The following is a 19,554-nucleotide window of genomic DNA, read 5'->3' as shown; positions in this document are numbered from 1 at the left end:
ATGGTGGAATCTGAGTAGCCGATCTGGATAGGATTGGAAAAAGAACATTGATTCAGGTCTTGTTCATGGGTGTATTATCAACATGATTTATAACAGAATTTCTAAAAGTATTTCTATCACCTGTGAGTTTTCATGCTGGCTTTTGAACCAAATATGCACATAGAAGTTGCATCTATCCTCAGTCCTTCCATCCATCTCATTCTGGCCGTATACCAATATACCCATTCAACCATGCATCTGCCAATATATCGATTAATCAGTTTTTTCTGCCATTTTCTCCCATCAGTCATCTATCAATTTCACCATTCACCCAGTTGTCCATTCTTGCATTTGTTTGTCCATCCATCATTTTGTGGATCCTCCATCTGTTTTTCCATCCATTTGTTTGGCTCTCCATCCAAGCCATCCATCATTTATGCTTCCAGCTGTCCAACCATTGTCACAATCCAACTGTACATCTGCAAAAAGTCATGCATTCACTGATTCATCAGTCTATTAATTTAAACCACCTTTCCACAAGTCCATTCATCCACCTGTACATTCTTTCTTACAATCAGTACATTTTTCAGGTTTCATGTTTGGACTTATCTTGGGATTTTTTTTTATTTAAGCTAATACAAACTTTTCTATCCCCTGTTTAACCATATAAATGTATACATTTTTAGATTAAAAAAAAAGATCCATATTTCCATCAGTTTCTTTCACTTTTCAGGCTCTGTGAGGTAACATTCAGCTCTTAAATTATGTTTTGTCTCTTCAGTGACCGTGGCTACCTCACAAGCTTCCTCAGCTTCACCAGGAATGCTGAAAAATGAAAGGACATGATCAAAATTTACTACAAACATGAAACAAAACCAGAGATTTGACCTCATTCTAACCTGTGTGACTCATCTGCTCTGGATGGGGTCGGGCTATGTAGGGTACATTACCAAATGCTGGCTCAAAAGGGGCTTCTGTAAAGATAACCAACGTTTACAGGGAGAAAAATTCAACCAATAGGATTCGAAGAAATGAGTCGTTTTCATTTGCATTTACCTCCATCGGACCCATCTGATGATTCTTCTTCGCTGTTCGTATCTTCACCAAGGTTCAGAGCTTTCCTGGTGCAGTATTGTCCATCTTTCTGCAGGGCAGGGGCCACCAACCATTGCCTGACAGGAACCTCAATGATGCGTTCACACAAAACAGGAAGTGCAGAACACCGGAGACCCTCCAGCAGATCAATAACCTGCGTTATACTGTGAAAAGGAAATGGTAAAACACAGAATTCAGTTCCTGCTCATATATACAACAATTTAAAACTTGAAATGTTTAAGCAGAACACCTCTGATGGATGTTGCCTGTTTGGTCATAAGTATTAATTTTCACAGATCTGTCAAACTAAAACCAATACTTGAAAACTGCCTTTATTTAAAATTAAAAGAAACATTAAGGAAGTTCGTAATTCAGAAACTTGTAGAACAATCAGCATTGAAGTCCACTCTTCTTTCACCTCATTAAGGCTTGCAGGCATGTTGCTACACAGCTATCCCAAGGTCACTACAGCATGTCAATCATGTTGAGGTTTGGATTTTTACTGTGCCGTTGTGACATGATTGTCTGGCTGATCCAGTCAGGACCCAAGTTTCAGCTGTCAGATGAGCTCGCATCTCACTCTAGTAGTAAGAGGAGTTCATGGTTGATTGAACCCTAAATAACTGCAAGGTGTTCATGGCTGAAAAACAAGTCTAAATTGTCATTCCTCCACCATTGCCCTGCATTTGGTTTATTTCTCAAAAGTTGCTGTCTATATGTATCTCTATATTGGTCTTGTCTATTAAAAGGCCGTTATTTAAGAAGTCCTTCAGTTTATTCATACATAATTAAGATCATGGCCTGTGCAGCAATGTTTGTAAAGAAAAAAAGACTGCTTCAACCCCTAGAAGCAAGCCATGCTTGTTATGCCTGAACTGACCTGTCTTGAAAGCTACCATGCTATTTAAGGCATGCAGCTTCAGATTCAGTTAATTTTTTTGTTAGTGGTAGCCTTTTTATTTTTGATGTTATCGCCACCTACTGGCCTTGCGTTGATACTTCAGGGTTTTCAGAAACACAAGATGTTTTATTTCATAAAATATCTAATCTGCCTTTATGTGTTTTGAAGCGGCTGCTCACTTTGCGAGGTAGATGGCGCACACAGCTCCAGGATGCAAGTGTGGCAGCACGGTAGGTAAAACCAGGTGAGGGTCTATCAGGTCGAGCGCAACCTGCAACAGAAAGCAACTCTGACGAATGAGCAGATCTATTCATGTCAAACATGTTAAGAAAACGTCATGACACTGACCGAGTGAAATCCTCGACCAGCGAGGAGAGACGAGGCTGTGCTGAGGTCAGCGTTCAGGAACTCCACGTTGTTGGGCCACTCCTGTCCTCGTCGCAGAGCCCACGATGTCCTCCAGCGCTCGTAGTTCTTCACGGATCTTCTGTGGTGATCCTGCCTCACCTCTATGCTCAGCACGCTCCCTCTGGAACCAACTGGAGGAAATATCTGGACCCTATCGTCTCTGAATGTTGAATGAGGTCTCATTTTCATCATAATCTTGATTCACATTCTTCATCTCCCACATTAATTAATAGAAACTAGTCTTAATCCTTAATGTATTATTTGATATCTTCCTTTATAAGAGACTAGACTTGGATACCTTTTGATATGAGCTTAAACATGCAAATGAGATGCTCCTAACTGGATCCGTCCGATTTAGTACAACCCTGCATCGTTATTCATACTCATGCACTTAATTGATCTGCAATGTGTTCACACCCTGTCAACTACTCCACATGTTGTTGCTTCACAATCACAAATATTAATGTATTTTATTAGGATTTAAAATGATCAACCAACTTAAAGCAGTGCATTAATGTGAAACTGAGGAAGAGGATAAATGGCAGCAAATCAAGACCATTTGATTCAGCCCTCTGAACCAACTTTTTAATGTTTCACATTTCACTGAAGTTACAGTTGTCTACTTTGCATATACAGAGGCTGAAGTTATGTCCATTCTTCTTTGCAATGTAGCTAGAGCTATTGGAAAGAGTCCTTCTCTGGACATCAATCTTCATGTCTTCATTGTGCAGCTGGGAGGTGAACCTCCACAACTACAGCTTTTCTTCATTAATCGGCTTGTGATTAGCTTCATTCATCTTGGCATCCTCCAGGTCAGCTTCTATTTGATTTTTTTTGCTTTGCCATATACACTGAATGGCATGTGGCAAAATCATAGACTTTATTTTAACAATGGTTTTCTTCTTGCCACTCCTCCAAAAAGGTCAAATTTGAGCAACAAATAATAGTTGTCATTCTGTAGCTTTTGCCTTAGACTGGTATCGTCCATTTGGATGTTGGACTGCCCAGTAATGACACGTTTACAGTTGTGTTATACTCAATGATGGATGAAACAAACTTCTATGAAATGTTGTTTTGTGACCTTACTCTGTTTTAACTCCTCCACAGCTTAGCCATCTGTTGTGTCTCTTGGTCTTTGTGATGCTGTTCTCTAGAAAAACTCTTGAGGCCTCAAGAGAATAACATCGCACAATAGAGATAATTCCACTTCAGTTATGTAGTAGTTTGCTTTGGTCTCTCACATGAAAACCCAATAAAATACAGTTTGAGGTTGTAATGCGACAAAATGTGGAAAAAAGTAAAGGTCACTAAAACCTTTGTAGTTGGGATGCAAGACAGGAAAAGTGAGGCAGACAGACCTGCTCTGGACAGAAATAGGGACATTGCTCCAGACCCCGAGCCTGACTCAAGCACACAATCTCCCTCTGTAACATCCATCATCAGCAGCATGTTGGCTGCATCCTGAACACACAAGGAGATAGCGATGGAGGTTGTTAATCTGACACTGTTAAAATCCTCTGCATTTAACATCTTCACCGATACAAGACCTACCTTAGGATAGGCGATTGCAGGACCCCTCTTCATATACAGCACATAGTCCTCCAGACTGGCACGACGGAAAAAGATGGGAGCACCCCTGCCTGTCTTCAAGAATTTGCCTGCCTGCTGCCCTACAATATCATCATGCTTGATGGTTCCCCAGCTGCTCTGCAGGAGGGCCCCTTTCTGAAGCTGGAACATCTTCCTGAACTCCACCCGTCTCTTCTTTCTGTGCTCAGCAATAAGCAGCTCCCCAAAGGTGAGCAGGCTCTCCCCAAGGAGACTGGGGTACACATGCCCCTCTGCATGGTGAAATGCTGCAGCTTTCGCCTCCTCTCCTACCTCATGGCCACTGTGGGTCTCCAGATCGCCTCCATCAGTGACTGTCCCTGGATCACACCTCTGTGGATCCTCTTCATGCTGTTCTTGCTCCCTCAGATGCATCACCTCTGGGCTCAAAACATCGTGGGGCAGCAGACTGCTTATCCTCTCCAGAGGGGACAGGGGTCGCTTCCTCCTGAGCAGGAGATCCTGTTTTTGTGTCTGCTTGGGAGTTAGTTTTAAGGAGTCTTTGCTCTGTTCATCATTCTCATTAGATCTCACAGAAGCAGTGAGAAAGGTTCTGTTGCAAGGAATCATGAGTTTCTCAAACACATCTCTGTTCCTGCTGTGAGTCTGAATTGATTTGCAAGCTGTCACCAGTCTGTGCAAATACATACATCTGTGGGCTGCATGCACAGCCATCACTAACAACTCTATCACAGAAACTAAAGGAGAGAATCCCGTCTGTAGCCAGATAGAGACGTTTACAGAGACATGCAGAATAAAACAAAAAAAACTAAAAGCAAAAATACGTTAAAAGGTGCGTTATTAAAATCAACTTACACTGAAAAAACAGTTAGCGCCTGTTTACACGAGGAAGGAGGTCATTGCTTCTAAAAGCACGTGTGAAAGCGTCATAAACAAGCGCCTGCAGCAGTACTTCAATGTGGCCTGCAGGTGGCGGTATTTATTGAGAGGCTTTTTTTTTCATACATTTAAAATATTGTTCTAGTTGACGTTTTTCCACCGATAAATAAATAATTATTAAACAAAATAATTCTATCAAAAATAGTTATTTCATTTCAGACGTCAATGTCACCGCCATATTTTGGCATTTTGAATTAATAGGTTCTTTTCCAAGTGTTTTCTGCAAAACTGCTGGACTCTGCTGTGATAGGATGACATCAGCAGCGCAAGTCTCTTATTTTAAGTTAGGCAGTAAATAGAGAAAGTAATAGAGCATGTGTGCCAAAACACATGCTCTATTACTTTTCCCAGGTCCCTCTTGAAAATGAGATCTGGATCTCAATGGGGTTTACCTGGAAAGGTATTTCCTATTTTAAAGGAAATAAAAATAAATAAATAAAAAATAAAAACCTACTCCTGTAACGATTTACTTTAGGTGCAGTTACAACTTTTGTAAGTATGCAAAAACTTATACGCCTTACCCTGTTATAACACATACACACTACCTAAGTATTCTGATTAGGAAAAGTGTTTGTTCTACCAGAATTTGTTTTGTAATTGTGCTATTTTTTTCATGTTAATTTTAATTTTATTCTTTAAAATACCAGAATTTGCGCTTAAATTATTATTATTTTATTTTATTTTTTCTTTATGATGACATTACTTTTGAGGTGAGTTATTGCCAGAGAACCCTTTAAAATACTAATTTACTTCTTGGACAGCTGAGTTAAAAATAATTACCGTTAAAGTAATTCTTATTCGTTTAATTGTGAGTACACTCTGTCCACCCACCGCTATCAATTCCTGACAGAGCTGCAATTTAGTCAATTTCTTTGAGACTGAGATCAGGGCTTTACTGTAAAACACTGGCTGTGTTGCTTAGCCATTTTGAAATTAGTTGGCAAATGATTGGAGTTATTGTTTATTTGGAAGCCCTTCTTTCTGATATTTTAATGCCAGTTTCCCTATTTTCACCACTAAATATAGCAACAGTCATTTGGCAAAAATGTTTCAGTTTCAGTTTGCCCAGACAAGCCAGGACATGTCCTCAAAAGTGCAAATCTTTTCTCAGTTCAGATATTAGATGCTCTTCAATATCTTTAGTCACCTCCAAGCTCAACTCTTTGTTACTGACTCTTCATTACTGAAAAGACATTGATGTAAATGATACAACTTATGGGAATTTAAGGTTAATTTAGAGTCTGCTCTTGTTGAAAGCTGTTTATGTATTATACTTGTAGTGGGGTGTTGTTATATGTTTTTATGTGAGCAAAATGTGAAAATGTGCAACGTAATTTTGTTGTGCATTGTTTCCTTGAAGTAGCGTTGAACGATAATAAAATAACTTTTAAATCTTCAGTCTCGAATGCCACTAGCAATATGCCGGACGTGTTCACGTCTCATTTCCTATGTGGGTTGAACTCTGTGGGTTGAACGCTGTTTGTTGTCGAGCAGCAGCCAATGAGAAGTAGGAATCCGTGACGCGTTAGTGCGCATGTCCTGTGACGGTCACACGTGGTTTGTGTAAGCACGTAGCAGACCTAAATTAGCGCTGCAGAAATGGCGGCGGACGGTCCTAGCATCTCGCTGAAGCTCCCGTGCGTTTTTTCACCCAAATCGCGACAGTACTTAGCCGTGTGTGCCCAGGATGGCAGACTTCGGGTCTGGAACACGGACAGTAAAACCCTTCACCAAGAATATGTGCCTTCAGCCCATTTAAGCGCCACCTGTACGTGCGTAGCTTGGGGACCATGCCGGACTGTGAAGGTAGGAGAGCTCGCTGTTAGCTGCTGCAGCTAGGCAGGCCTAAGATACTTAAATTGGTGTTTTACTTCACCCCAAACCATGAAGTAAGTGACTTGTTGTTTAGATGAAGCGAATACAAAGATGGACTGTTGACATCGATGTTACTCCAGACAGTTTATATGTCATAGCTGGAGCACGGGTGCTTCAACTCAACTAGCTGCGCAAACGCACATGTTACTCCACATGGTAGTCACAAAAAACATGGACATCGTCTTGTGTTACAATTTTACAGTTTAACCTGCTTCTAAAAGATATGAGGCTATAACAGGCTTCTTTTTATTATTCAGTACTTTTTATAAAATGACTTTATATCATTTTCATGTTGTCGTTAATGATATAAAGTCGTTATTAGAGTCAGCATGAGGTGTTTATGAAGTGCGTCAGGCGCTTTCAAATGATATGCAGTAAAGTTATGAAGCTTAATAATGTCAACTAATTGACATTAAGTTTATCTGCTGCTAATAATGCCTGGGATAAGATGAGATGGACGTAGAGGATCAGGAAAGTGTTGAGAAGACTTAACAAAACCTCCATGATGCGTGTAAATTTAGGATGCTTAAATCGATCCTAAACCATAAATGATAGAAGATGGATATATTGATTGTGTAAATGATTGTAGAAATTTGTCAGTCTCTATCTGCATTTTGTGTTCACTTGTTGCCTTATCCAGTAGAGAAACCACCACAAGCCTGGATTTAATAATTGTCAATTTATTCCTGTTAGTGGTTTAGTATGGTTGATAATGAATTATTGAAAAAAATATAAAAATCTCGCAGAAGAACTTGGACTTTATATTACACCCTGTTTCCATTCATTGTGGTTCTGATCTCAGTTAACTCTTATGAAGTAACAGACTTTTGACCCTGGGGTAAATCCCCCCCCCAAAAAAAATCAGAGGAGCTGCCTGGAATTAAATCTGATCAATCAGAGTAACATTGTATGTTCTTACAATAGATTGAAGTAAAAAAGAATAAGTTATAACATGAATACAAAGAATATTCACTCCAGAATGCTGACTGACTTCTTGGTCAGGTGTGTTTGGTAATGTAAATTATAAGTGAACGTTTGGTTTTTATTCTTTCTATTCTCTTTGTTGGTGCAAAAATAAATGACCTGATAATTTAAATACAAGTCGCTGTGATTTGGAGACGATCTATTTATTGTTACACATCTGCTTTTAGGAGGGGCCTCAGAGGAAGAAGAGGAAATCAGAGGCAGCCCAGGTGGAGGAGAAGGCTGACCTGTTGGCTATGGGCACAGCAGCTGGAACTGTCCTCATCTACAGTACAGCGAAGGGATCCCTGCACTGCACTCTGGTAAACAGAAATTATTCTGCACTACAATGTTGGTCTAAACTGTAATCCGAAGCGTTGACACGTCTGACCTTGCCGAATTCTCCACTGACAGCGCACATGTTTACCGTACAAAACTAATGTTTAAAATTATACGTGCAGGAGGATTTTTTTTAGACAAGGTGATATAAGCTCAGCTTCTGTGTCTGTGCAGACTGTGTGAATTGTCTGTAGTGGTTTGAGCATCCTCTAAAATATTTTTCTGACTTTAAACCCTTAATGCTTTTCCCTGGTAGGACGGAGGTCACAGTGGAGGAGTGAACTGTGTCCACTGGCATCCGGAAGACAGCTTGTTATACAGCGGATCAGACGACACAAACATCGTGGAGTGGGACCTGCAGACCGGGAAGACACGGAGGTCAGTGGCTGCTTCTCCTTTTGAGATGCAGTGTCTTCAGAGTGGAGACGGAGAGGAGAGGAGAGCTGACTCGGCAGAAAAGATTTAGTTGGAGAAGATTCTGTTGATATGTTATTATATGTAATGTATTGCAAAATAAGTTTTGTTATGGAATTGCTCCACTCATGGTAGCAGCAGCATGTTGAAGTAGCTCTGTTATGTTAGTTCTGCTTTGTTCTATCTGTAGACTTTTTTTTTTATAAGTCACTTTATGTTTGGGTAATTGTTCCCTCTGATTTTGGATCCTGTGCAGCTGGATGGATTTTTGCTCGTACATTGTTACTTTCAGACATGATAACGCATGACTGTGGAAACTGTGTGATGTTTTTGCAACTGGGAGCATCTGATTAGCATCTCAGAAGCTCAAATAATGGCTGACCTACAACCCCAAATCCAACCGGAGTTGAAAAGGAGGCTTCATAGATGCAGAGCAAAGAGAGGAGGAGGAAATTCAAACCGTCTCTTCCATCGATCATAATGGCCAAGGATCACATCCCTGAATAAACCGCGTCACTCTGCTCGGCTTTCTAACTGTAGAGTCAGACAGAGATTTAAAGAGAAGAAGCAAAAACAAATGAGCTGGATTATCAGTGCTTGCGACAACTCATGGTGACATCCTGAACATGTTAATGTGGAATATTATATCTACTGCTTGGAAATTCAGCTGTTACCATGTCATGACAGCCATGAGACTGTCATATACCAACTGTCTTCAGTCAGAGGCCTCCCTGATGTTTTTTTTTTTTTTTACACTAACTGCTACTGGAGATTCTTCCTGCCCACAACATCCACAGTGACTCTCTTAAGACGCTTGGATGATATAAGTTCTAATAATATTTGATTTAAATTTGGGATAAAGTATTTCTGAATTGAATTGTTATTGGGTACTATTTGTTTTTTCTGTTTGCTACCTCAGCCCAAAATCTGCCCATTCCAGCAGTTGGACTCTGTTCAATGTAACATTAAAAAAAAAAAAAACAGAACGATTTGTTCCTAAAGCATGTTGGTGGATAAATCATTCTGAAAGTATAATTTCACTGCAGGAACCAGGATAGGAATCGTTCACTGCTCCCTCCATTTCCTCAGCATCTACCAAGTTAAACCCACATAACTATAATGGTCATTTACAGACATTTGTGGAGAAAAAGAGTGTGTAGAGTTTTGGGATTTATAACTACTTATTTCGTGAAGCACAAATAAAATCACCCACTCAGAAAACTACCAAAAATAGGCAGCCGCTCACGGTTAATGTTTCCCGTCTCATGCTTTACTTGTACGGCAAAATCCTTACAGTTGCACTTCTCCACGGAGTAAGTTTTAAGCTGCTACTGCAACAGAATAGCTAGAAGGACACTGGTTGTTCTCTTAGAGTTATTTTCTGCTTCTAATTTGAGCAAAGAAAATGTGATAAGTGCAGATGTCTTCTGATGACATTTGTCCTTTTCTGAGGTAAAAATCAAGTGGAAAGTTAAAACTGCATCTTAAACGCTTGGATCAAAACTCACTCCCTGTGATAACTCCACCTCATTAATAAATCTCCTCCCTATTTTTTTTTTCTTTTCCTCCGTCCAAACAGTAAGTGGAAAGCAGACCGAGCAGCAGTGACCAGTTTATGCGTGAGCCCCGATGGGAAACTTCTGCTCTCGGCTGGACACGTGATCAAAATGTGGGATTTAGAGACAAAGGAGGTCTACAGGGTGAGTCTTCTCATTCTAAAGGTTTTATTTTATCAGTAAAGTCTGTGCCAGAGCCCAGTGAGTATAACACGGTTCTGTCTTTTTGATGACTTCTGCGGTGGGTTCTTCTCTTTGCAGAAATTCACAGGCCACTCCACGGCTGTGACGACCTTGCGATTTGCCACCACGCGGCCTCCCGACAGCAACGGCCTTTACTTCCTGTCAGGAGCAGCACACGATCGACTGCTCAGTGTTTGGTGAGTTAATGAAAACCGTGAATGCTTGAATTTGGGTTATGTTGGTAGATTTTCAGGCTCTAGCCTGGCCCACTGGGGAATATGCCTTAAGTGCTGTGAGGTAGACTGCTAAATCTACCACAGCGTAGTCCATGATGTTGGGAAGTATTTTGCTTTTGGCCATAAGGCGACATCAGAATAACAAACTGAGTTTCAAAATATTATGTTTAGGAATCCATACCTAGCTACATTAAACCCTGATCCATGCCATCTTACTGAACTTCATTACAGTTTGCTCAGTGGATGCAACAATCTAGCCTCACCACGGCTATCACACAACAACGTTAAAATGTGAAGGAGAAACTAGATCAATCTCACAAGGCAATTGGTTGCCGAGTCTGACAAAATATAGACTCAGAGCACAGAGCAGTGATAGTGGGAAACAATTGTTTCTCTTAAAAAAAAAAAAAAAAAAGATTGCTTGGAGGGGCAACAGGTTGTGTATTTGTACCTGTGAAAGTCACAGGTGACCAGAAGAGGATGCCAACAAGCTTTCATATAGCTTATCTGTAACCGTCGCTACGACAAATGAGTAGATGAAGCATCTGAAGCTCTCCACACCAAAGCAATGCAATATTGATGTCTCTTTGATGTTGCAAACACTTACACAGTCTTATAAATTAACATAATAGTGATAAATGTCAGCGCTGGTTTGTGCAGGTATAATTTTCAAGGTATTAAATGCTTTAGGTGACATGCTTAAGCTCAACCACTTGCCTTCACATTATCTGATCCAGAAGAAATACGTGGATTTTGTTCTGTTGGTGCTGTAACCTTTACTCTGTCTTTCATTTATGGTATAGTAAATTTGTCAGTACACAAGTTCTGCCCTGCTGCACATGACCCATTTTATATTTTTTCTTATCTTAAGAAGTTTGCTTTATGTTTTAAAGAAGTAGATAGAAACTCAACGATTCCATTCGTTTCCATTTTCAGTTTTAATGTGGATGTATGGAATCGTGACCCAAAAACTGATGTGAATGTGTTTTTGGTGTCCTTTAGACTCCTGTTTTTAATCAGTAACAGCAGAGATCAGATCAGTGAGCATAAAGTTTAACATCCACTTATGACCCAGCCTGGGAAACTTTTAAAAGTCAAAGCGTGAAACATTCATCGAAAGGCTTTTGTCGCCTCATGTTTAATGGGATCAAGCTGGATATCACAGGTCGACATGTTTTGACAAACAGCTAAATTGACAAATTGCTTCTGGCCGTGTGTGTCTGATGTCCAGGCAAGTACGAGAAGACGGCAAGGACAAAAACTCTGTGGTTTCCTTCACTTTGACGGATGAACCCCAACACGTCGACCTCATCACATCCAGCAGCAAGGAAGAGGTCGGAGCCTGGCGTAATGCATCTGCAAGGAACATATCGTTGTGCTTTCTGTTCACTCCTGACTTCCATGTTTTTGTTTCCTGCAGGCTGTGAGGCTGGCAGTAGTGTGTAAGGACGGACAGCTGCATCTGTTTGAACACTTTTTAAATGGGTAAGCCCCGTTTTATCCTTTAAATGGTAGGAAAACCTAAAACTGGTTAGAAGAAACATCTTGGTTCATATTAAATCTCGTGCAAAAAAACTGGAATAATTTAAAGAGGCACATGCGAAAAATGCCTTAAAAACATTTTTATCTGCTCAGGCATCATTATAAAAACATCCTGCTTAGTGGGGGGGGAGGTTACGCAGCTACATGGGTTAAGCTGACATTAAAAAATGTAAAGATGATTTCAAAGTGTTGGACTTATTCTCATTTAACCCCTGGGTTGTAGGAAATACTGCTAGCTCTAACTTTAAAATGTCCACACAGGCCTTGTAAGAAGCCGCTGTCACCGTCGTGTTCGGTGCAGATGTCCGACACGAAGGATTCCCCGATGCCGATCCCGCTGCTGGCCGCTGCCCTCGGAGCCGATCCGCGGTCGGTGCTGCTCGCATACGGCAACCATCTGCAGCCCGTGATGGAGAACGCGGTAAGCGGATGTTTTTATCTGTCACAATTAAATGAAGTTTTTAATTGATATTGGTCATGTGGCTGCAGTTAATTTGTGAACTGGTGGTACAAATCCAGACAGCAATAAACCTATGCTTCTGGAAGATGGAAATAAATGCTGGATATTAGTTTTTTTTTCTTTTTTTTTTTTTTTTTTAGATAACATTTTGTAAATTTGTTTATTTTGTTGTTTTGTGCATTTTACTTGTATTCCTTTTGGGCACATTGTTCAGAGAATAAAACATTTGAATGAAATTAAAAAACCACCTACCCATTTTTTTTCCACTTATCCAGAGTCTTGTCATCTTTTTTTGTTGTTGACGTTCACAGACCAAACCTTTGCAAATAAATGTTATGATGACTAGGATTCACTCGCATGAAACAAAAACTGTTCCATCTGTTTTTTTACTCCACTTTTTTGTCTTTGGAGTTGAAGATCTTCATTTAGATGCTATTATTTCACAGAAAAAAAGTGGAAAATCTTCTTAATGCATGTGTTTGCCATTTGGTCATATAGATAAATTTACACAAAGGTTTAAGAGAAGTCACAAGACCTGTCACTTGCTGATTTTAGGAGGAGTTCTGATTACACCTCGATGTTTTCTTCTAAAACTCTGCTCTGCTTGTCTCCTGTTATTCTTCCACCTGCACAGGAGATCAACACGGCAGAGAGACATGTCTGTCTGACTCGAGACATTAAGACCAACCTGTCCCTTTCTATGGAGACCACTGTCTCTAAGGTAACCAGGCCTTATTTTTCTTCTCCTGTTTTCGACTTAAGGTAGAGAAAACTTTTCATCAGGTTTTCGTTTCCAGAAACATAATCTGCTCAACTAAATCCAACTTGTCCAGGTGAAAACTCCAATCGCCAACGCCAAGAGCAAAGTTTTGATTCCGGGGCTGCCCGGTCACAAAGCTCCAGTAGTGTCGGCTCCACAGGGAACGGAAAAGAGGAAAAAAGACGCAGGCAACAAAGAGGTAGGATCGTCACCACGGAGACACTGAGCACGTTGACGAGGAAATGTCTCTGCTTGGATTTACTGCATCCATGCACGTTTGTTTGCAGATGTCCATAGCGGAGCAGCTCGGTGAAATAAACCTCGACGCGTCTTCCAGCCAGAAAGGAGCTCCTAAAGCGGCGGCCTCGCTGCAGACGGACAACTATGCGGTCCTGCTGATGCAGGGCTTGGAGAGCAAGGACGCCAACATCCTAAATGTACGTTCCCAAACGTTTTCAACATGCTCATTAGTAATTAAACATCAATCATAGAGTACAACGCTCAGTTAAGTAAAACGATACTTTTTTTTTCTCTCTCTCTCTCTTGCAGAAAGTTTTCCAGACGCGTAAAGCGGCGGAAATAAAAAAGACAGTAGCCCGATTACAGCTGCCTGCTGTCATACCGTTGGTTGAAGAGGTGAGAGCCGCTAAGCTTCATTTGAACTCTAGAGACACAAACCCGCATCCCAGTAGCAGCAGTTACTCAATCCTCTGTCTTTCACAGCTAACGACGAGGCTCCAGGGAAACCCTTTAGTGTAAGTTGAAGACATTTTCTCTGCAGCCTTTTCCCATTCATGATGAAGTCAAGGTCCTGTTATTTGATGTAAAGCCTGCTGTTCCTTCCTGCAGGGCGTGTATGATGGTACGGTGGCTCAAGGAGGTCCTGGTGCACCACACATCATACCTGGCATCCGTAAGTCCATCTTATCATCCTCCTCCTCTTCTTGACGTCTAAAGCCAGCAGCCGTTAACACGTCGCTGTTTCTGCCCTGTGATGCAGCTGCCGGACCTGGTCACCCAGCTGGGCGTCCTGTATCACATGATCGAGAGTAGAGTGAAGATGTTCCACAAACTGACAAAACTGCATGGGAAGCTGCATCTCCTAACAACCCAGGTAAGGGGACCCTTTATTCCCTCTAAAGTATTTTTTACTACGTCTGAATCCTCAAAGAAAAGCATTTGGTTGCTTTCAGGGATACTTGAAATGTACAAACAGAAAATCTGTGAGCTTTTCAAAGAAACTGTCTTTTTTAAAATATTTTTATCTTTTTTATTATTATTTATTAACCAAACTGTGCAGAAACATACAGCAACTACAGCAGAACATTTGTGTTTAGTTCTATGATTTAGTAATATTCCTAGATTTTATTATTATTTTTTTTTAATTTATGTTTCTGATGGTTACATCACTGAGTGACATTAATTAGCTCTGCTAATCATGAATTATTCTTTCCATTGCCATTTGGTTGATTGAGGTCAAGAAGTCGAGAATCCAGGTCCTCCTCAATTTGCCCTTTTGACTCCAATATCCAGAAGAGAGCTTTTGGTTTTGATTCATAAAAGAAATTGTCGAATTTTGCTTCTCCTTCACTTGTACCAAACATGTCAAAACCAATATTTTAAATCAGCGAATTTCTCAAATTTTCTTTGAAAGATATATTTTTTAATGTCTCCTCCAAGGTCTAAATTGCAGCTCTATCCGTGCATCAAGCTGTTTTTCCTGTGACAAATAGACAGTAAAAAATTAGAGCGGATAAACCAATTAAAATATCAATTAATACTTCTGTTTTTAATATTTTGATAGTTATTTTTTTGCGATTAATAAAATGTGAGTTTGATGGGCTTACACTCATATGTAGAACGTCCCATATTTTTCCTAACAGGAATCAGAAAATATAATCATGGTGTTTGTTGTGCATCGGAATGACTTTGCAAACTGAGATCTTCTGTTTCCTGCACCAGTTTCTGAAATAGCTTCTCAGTAATGTCTTCTCTCATTTGTCCACTAGGTGGCAGCAAACGACAGCAGAAACTCTGTGTCAGATGTTGACTATACAGCTAAACTGGTGTATGAGGAAGGTTGGTGTGAAATCCACTTGTTTCTCAGCTGTTTTCCTTTCGTGCCTTTCTTTCTGAACAGTTCTCGCTCATCAACGCCTCCTTTCTGTGACTCGGAGGACTCAAATGGAAACTTTACTTCAGGTGTAGTTCATCTGTTTTATTTAGACACCAGCTTCTGACCTTTCATCATCCCATAGTTGACTCAAAGGCCCGTAGACTCATCCGTTGCTCAGCCTCCGTCGGCACACAAACGCGATTCTTGTTGCCTGGCAACCCAGCCGTCCATGTTGAGCAGATCGTCTCTTTTGAGCGGAGCAACAAGTCTGCGTTTTGTTGGCTCTCCTTTCTCATTACCGTACTGTATGAAGTGCTTTATTGAGCCACGTGGCAGGAGAAAACGAGCTTTGCTGAAATAATCAACCTGAGCCTAGAGTTCCTCTCCCCCCTACGCCTCCCACTGCCACTGGTCCAGGATTTTAACAAAAAAAACTGCTAATGAAAGAAGCTGATGAGCAGGAAGAGGAAGTTTCTTTCCCCTTTGTACCAGTGCTGTATGACTGCTGCTGCACTGGGTTTATTATGAGTTCAGCATGGGAGCCTGACGGGAAGCTTCGAGCCTTCCTGAGTGCTGAATCACTCAGTGAACTCAGCCACTGTGGTTAAAATCCCCTCAAACTGATTTAATGACAAAAAGTCTTGATTATCATGTAGATACAATTCCTACATTTCAAAAAATAACCTCATTGTGAGATTAAATATCCAAATATTTGTGAAGTTCAAAAAATGAATTCATTCATTCACTTGACTGTAGTTGGGTTCTTCATTTTACTGTCATTATGTAATGTAACAGCTGTTAATAAAAAAAGGTCTCAAAACAATTTCCTAAAATATTACATTTGAAGCCAAATATCTGATTCCTGAATGCTGTTTTAGTTAGATTTTGTATCGGATTAGATTTATCACAAATTTGACTCTTTTAATAATACTTGTATCTGAATCTGATTTTAAATACTTTCCCACATTTCCTTAAGTTTGTGCAAACTTTAGTCAGAGCCATTTGTCGATTCCTCTAATTAAAGCTGCTTCATGATAACCCCAGGGTTCAATTTAAGCTTTGAGTCATGAAAGAGCAATAAAAAGAGCAACATCTGGGATTTAAGTGTTTTCCTGCCTTGGATAATTATAGAAAATAAAACTAGAACAGGGGAAACTTTAGATTATATTATCTCTCCTGTTGTCTGCATTGTAAATGTCTGAAGGTTTTAAAACAGACTTTATAGAGTCTGTACACCGGCTTTATAGAGATCCTTATAGTTACCTTATTATCAACTCTTCCCTTATCGGGATATAAATTCATCCAGAACTGTTTGTGTGCTGAGTTACTGCACAAGTAACAGGAAGGATTTTACTTTTGCTTTTTACCCGAAGTTGATTTTTTATATATATATATATCAGCTTGTGTCCCTTCAGCTTCTTTCAGTCAACTCATGTCATTGGTCTGCCCATGGTCTGCTCAGCTGTCAGTCCATTTGTGAAGCTCTGTCCTTCCAGCCAGCAGTCCACTCGTTTGGTCGTTCATCGAAGAGTCTGTCCATCTGTTTGTTCAGCCAACAGTCTGCCGGTCCGTTGATTCAGTTCTCCGGTAGAGTAGGCGTCCAACTGGCCCTCAGTCCTTTGGGTCATCCCATTGGCCACTAATCTGGGGTGCATTAGTCAGTTCTGCTGTGCTTTGGGTCAGTTGTCCTTCCAATTCCTAATTCATCTGTCTACTCTGTCATCCCTCCGGCCAACAGTCCTCCGTCTCTCCTGAAGGTTTTGTTTTCATTGATTCAGCTATCTGTCCATTTCAGTCTTTCATTCATCTGTTGTTTTTTTTTTTTGATGCCCTGTTGTGACATCTGTCTGTCCGTTCAGCCAGGAAATTAAATATGGGCACTTGTTGGTAGATTTTGTATTTATTTAAAGGCTGAGGGCACTTATTTACATCAGCTGTAAATTTGCAGAAAGTCTATATTGGTTTAAACCAGGGGTCTTTAGTGCCCAGACTGCTGTTTTAAACTAAAGGGCCAAAAATAAAACTGATATTTCAGTCTGGAAAAGTGTTTAAGTTTAAGAGTCTATTTATTTTTGTAATTCAATTACTTAAAAACAAAAAGCTAGAGTACTTATGCTTGAGGGGGGGCTTTTTTTTAGGGGGGGAGGGGTTAGTCACATAATTCAGACAGTTTGTCCTTGATTTTTGTGTCACCTTTCTTTTTCCAGAGCAGCCATATCTTTATGGGCTGACACTGTTCTTTATCCTCACTACTATGGAGTAGCGGAGCCATAACGGAGTGCATTTAAATCCCATGTAGTCATAGTTTCCCGTTTCTTCAGTGATGATAATGGCCACCTCCTTCTTACAGCCTTGTGCCTGTGTGTTGTGATCTAAAGCTGCAGAATATTCAGCAGCATCAGTGCATTGGCATCAAATAACCGTGTACTATCATTACAAAATGGCCCAGCCGCATTGAAATGCAAATCTAAAAGCTAACACTTTGAGCTTTTTTTTTTTTTCCTGAGGGACGGCTGGTTTCCATCCTGAATTTCATGCAGGATGAAAGCCCTACAGCTCATTCACTTTCCCTTGTTTGCCCTTTTGCAGAATCAGCTGACGAAGAGGAGGCCTCTGGTGACGAAGCTCTTTCCAGTGAAGACTCTGATGTAAGTTAAACTGACCCATCATAACACCATTTTCTTTCTATAATAGATTTTCAGATCATCCCTGAAATTGTTTTTCTTTTCCTTTTTTCTTTTCTTTTTTTTTTTCTGTCTCAGCACTGGGAAGAAGAGGAGGCGATGCAGGAAGACGAAGGAGACGAAGAAGAAGATGAGGATCCAGACAGCAGAACGGAGCCCAAAGCGAACGGAGACGAAGACATGGAGCACGAAAACGAGAGCGAAGAAGAATGAAAACAAAACAATTTCAACGATCCATAAGGACCTGAAAGAGTTTATATATGAACTGGTGTTTTATTTTCAAACTTTTTGATTTTATTATCAGAAAAAAAGAAGAAAAAAAAAATTTAAGGGACACATTTCAGGTAGGCCTTCCCCGCCTCCCCACGTCGGCTCGGCCGCCAACATCTCCGGCTTGTGGTTCTTCTCACCGTCTGAGCAGCGTTCAGTGAAGCCACAACTGATGAAAATCCTCAACGGTTCTGCACCAGCCTGCATCCCAGCTCCACATCCACCATCGTAGAAAAGCTCAGCTGCCGCTCAGTTCGTCTTCTGCATTCCTAAATGTGTCCTTAATAAGTAAAGTATTAGAACATTGTTTGTTCATAGTAATATTGGTCTCTCTGACTGGTTTAATTTATCTCTCTGGAGCAAAACACATGCAAGCTGAGCAGCCGGAGTGGAGCTGGGATGGCGACTGGTCCCCGCCTGGTTGTCAAGGATACAGGAGGTGGGACTGCAGGGTGAGACCGTTCAGTCCCACACAGTGTAAATCTATATGTACAGTGAAGTGTTTGTACGAGCTCTTCCCTCTACACAAATCTTTGAAATTAAATGAACTTCTGTAAAGTCTCCTGAATGACATCTCTTTACTGTTTTTTTTTTTTTAAAATACCGGTTTCTCTCCACTGCCTTCATCTTCAACCCCCACTGACCGGTGCAAAGCAGAAGACCAGCTTACTGAAACAAATCAGGACCTTTGTGCCGAGTCAGGCGGATAAACGAGTTTTGACTTTACCGTCTGAGGTTGTGCGTGTGTTTGGGAGGTGTTGCAGAGAGGCTGGTGAAACGGCTCGAGGTCAGAGTTCAGCAGATGATGATCCAGGAGTGGATGGTGTGTGTGATGCAGTCAAGCAAAAGGACCAGGAATGTCTGATGAAATAAAACTTTCTGCCTGGAATGTACTGGATTTTGTCATCACCTTTAAAATTCTTGAACTGTCTCCAGCAATAGTGATAGAAACATACGGCCCCATTTTGCAAATGTCCGGTGTTTTATAAAGAGGTTTTTTTCTGTTTATTGTACATTTAGTGAGCAGGTTTTGATTCATGACCTGACACGCCACACTGAATTGAGAAATTATATTTTTATGTTAACATACCGAAATGTTTTTGCTTTGTTTTTTTAGCAGCAATAACTCCCAGTCATCAGTTTCTATTACGATCAGTCTTGTGTGAATTTTGAAGCTCTTTCATTGACAGCATGGCTTCAATTCCTAAAACTTTTGCTGCCTTCTTGTTTCTGTTTTGCATTCTTACAGTTCCACCAACACATAA

The 19,554-nt window shown here is 40.6% G+C and overlaps 2 protein-coding genes across 2 annotated transcripts; one reads left to right on the top strand and one right to left on the bottom strand.

Annotated features, from left to right (window-relative positions):
• Positions 1–57: 57 nt before the first annotated feature.
• trmt61b (tRNA methyltransferase 61B) lies at positions 58–4,890 on the bottom strand. The gene is made up of 7 exons (XM_008399685.2): positions 3,935–4,890; positions 3,742–3,844; positions 2,324–2,514; positions 2,155–2,246; positions 1,036–1,238; positions 879–953; positions 58–804 (listed from the first exon to the last, which is right to left on the bottom strand). The coding sequence occupies exons 1-7, from the start codon at positions 4,664–4,666 to the stop codon at positions 770–772; spliced, it is 1,431 nt and encodes a 476-aa protein (XP_008397907.2). The 5' UTR covers positions 4,667–4,890; the 3' UTR covers positions 58–769.
• Positions 4,891–6,449: 1,559 nt separating this feature from the next.
• On the top strand, positions 6,450–18,857 carry wdr43 (WD repeat domain 43). Its single transcript, XM_008399686.2, has 18 exons — positions 6,450–6,697; positions 7,918–8,052; positions 8,325–8,446; positions 10,062–10,182; positions 10,300–10,418; positions 11,689–11,791; positions 11,878–11,942; positions 12,261–12,420; positions 13,094–13,180; positions 13,293–13,418; positions 13,507–13,656; positions 13,769–13,855; positions 13,943–13,974; positions 14,069–14,132; positions 14,220–14,333; positions 15,229–15,298; positions 17,925–17,983; positions 18,098–18,857. The coding sequence occupies exons 1-18, from the start codon at positions 6,491–6,493 to the stop codon at positions 18,230–18,232; spliced, it is 1,956 nt and encodes a 651-aa protein (XP_008397908.2). The 5' UTR covers positions 6,450–6,490; the 3' UTR covers positions 18,233–18,857.
• The last annotated feature ends 697 nt before the right edge of the window (positions 18,858–19,554 follow it).

The sequence above is a fragment of the Poecilia reticulata genome, chromosome 22 (genome assembly GCF_904066995.2).
Source record: "Poecilia reticulata chromosome 22, P_reticulata-male-v2, whole genome shotgun sequence".
NCBI lineage: Eukaryota > Metazoa > Chordata > Actinopteri > Cyprinodontiformes > Poeciliidae > Poecilia > Poecilia reticulata.
This window is presented reverse-complemented; position numbering and strand designations above follow the sequence as displayed.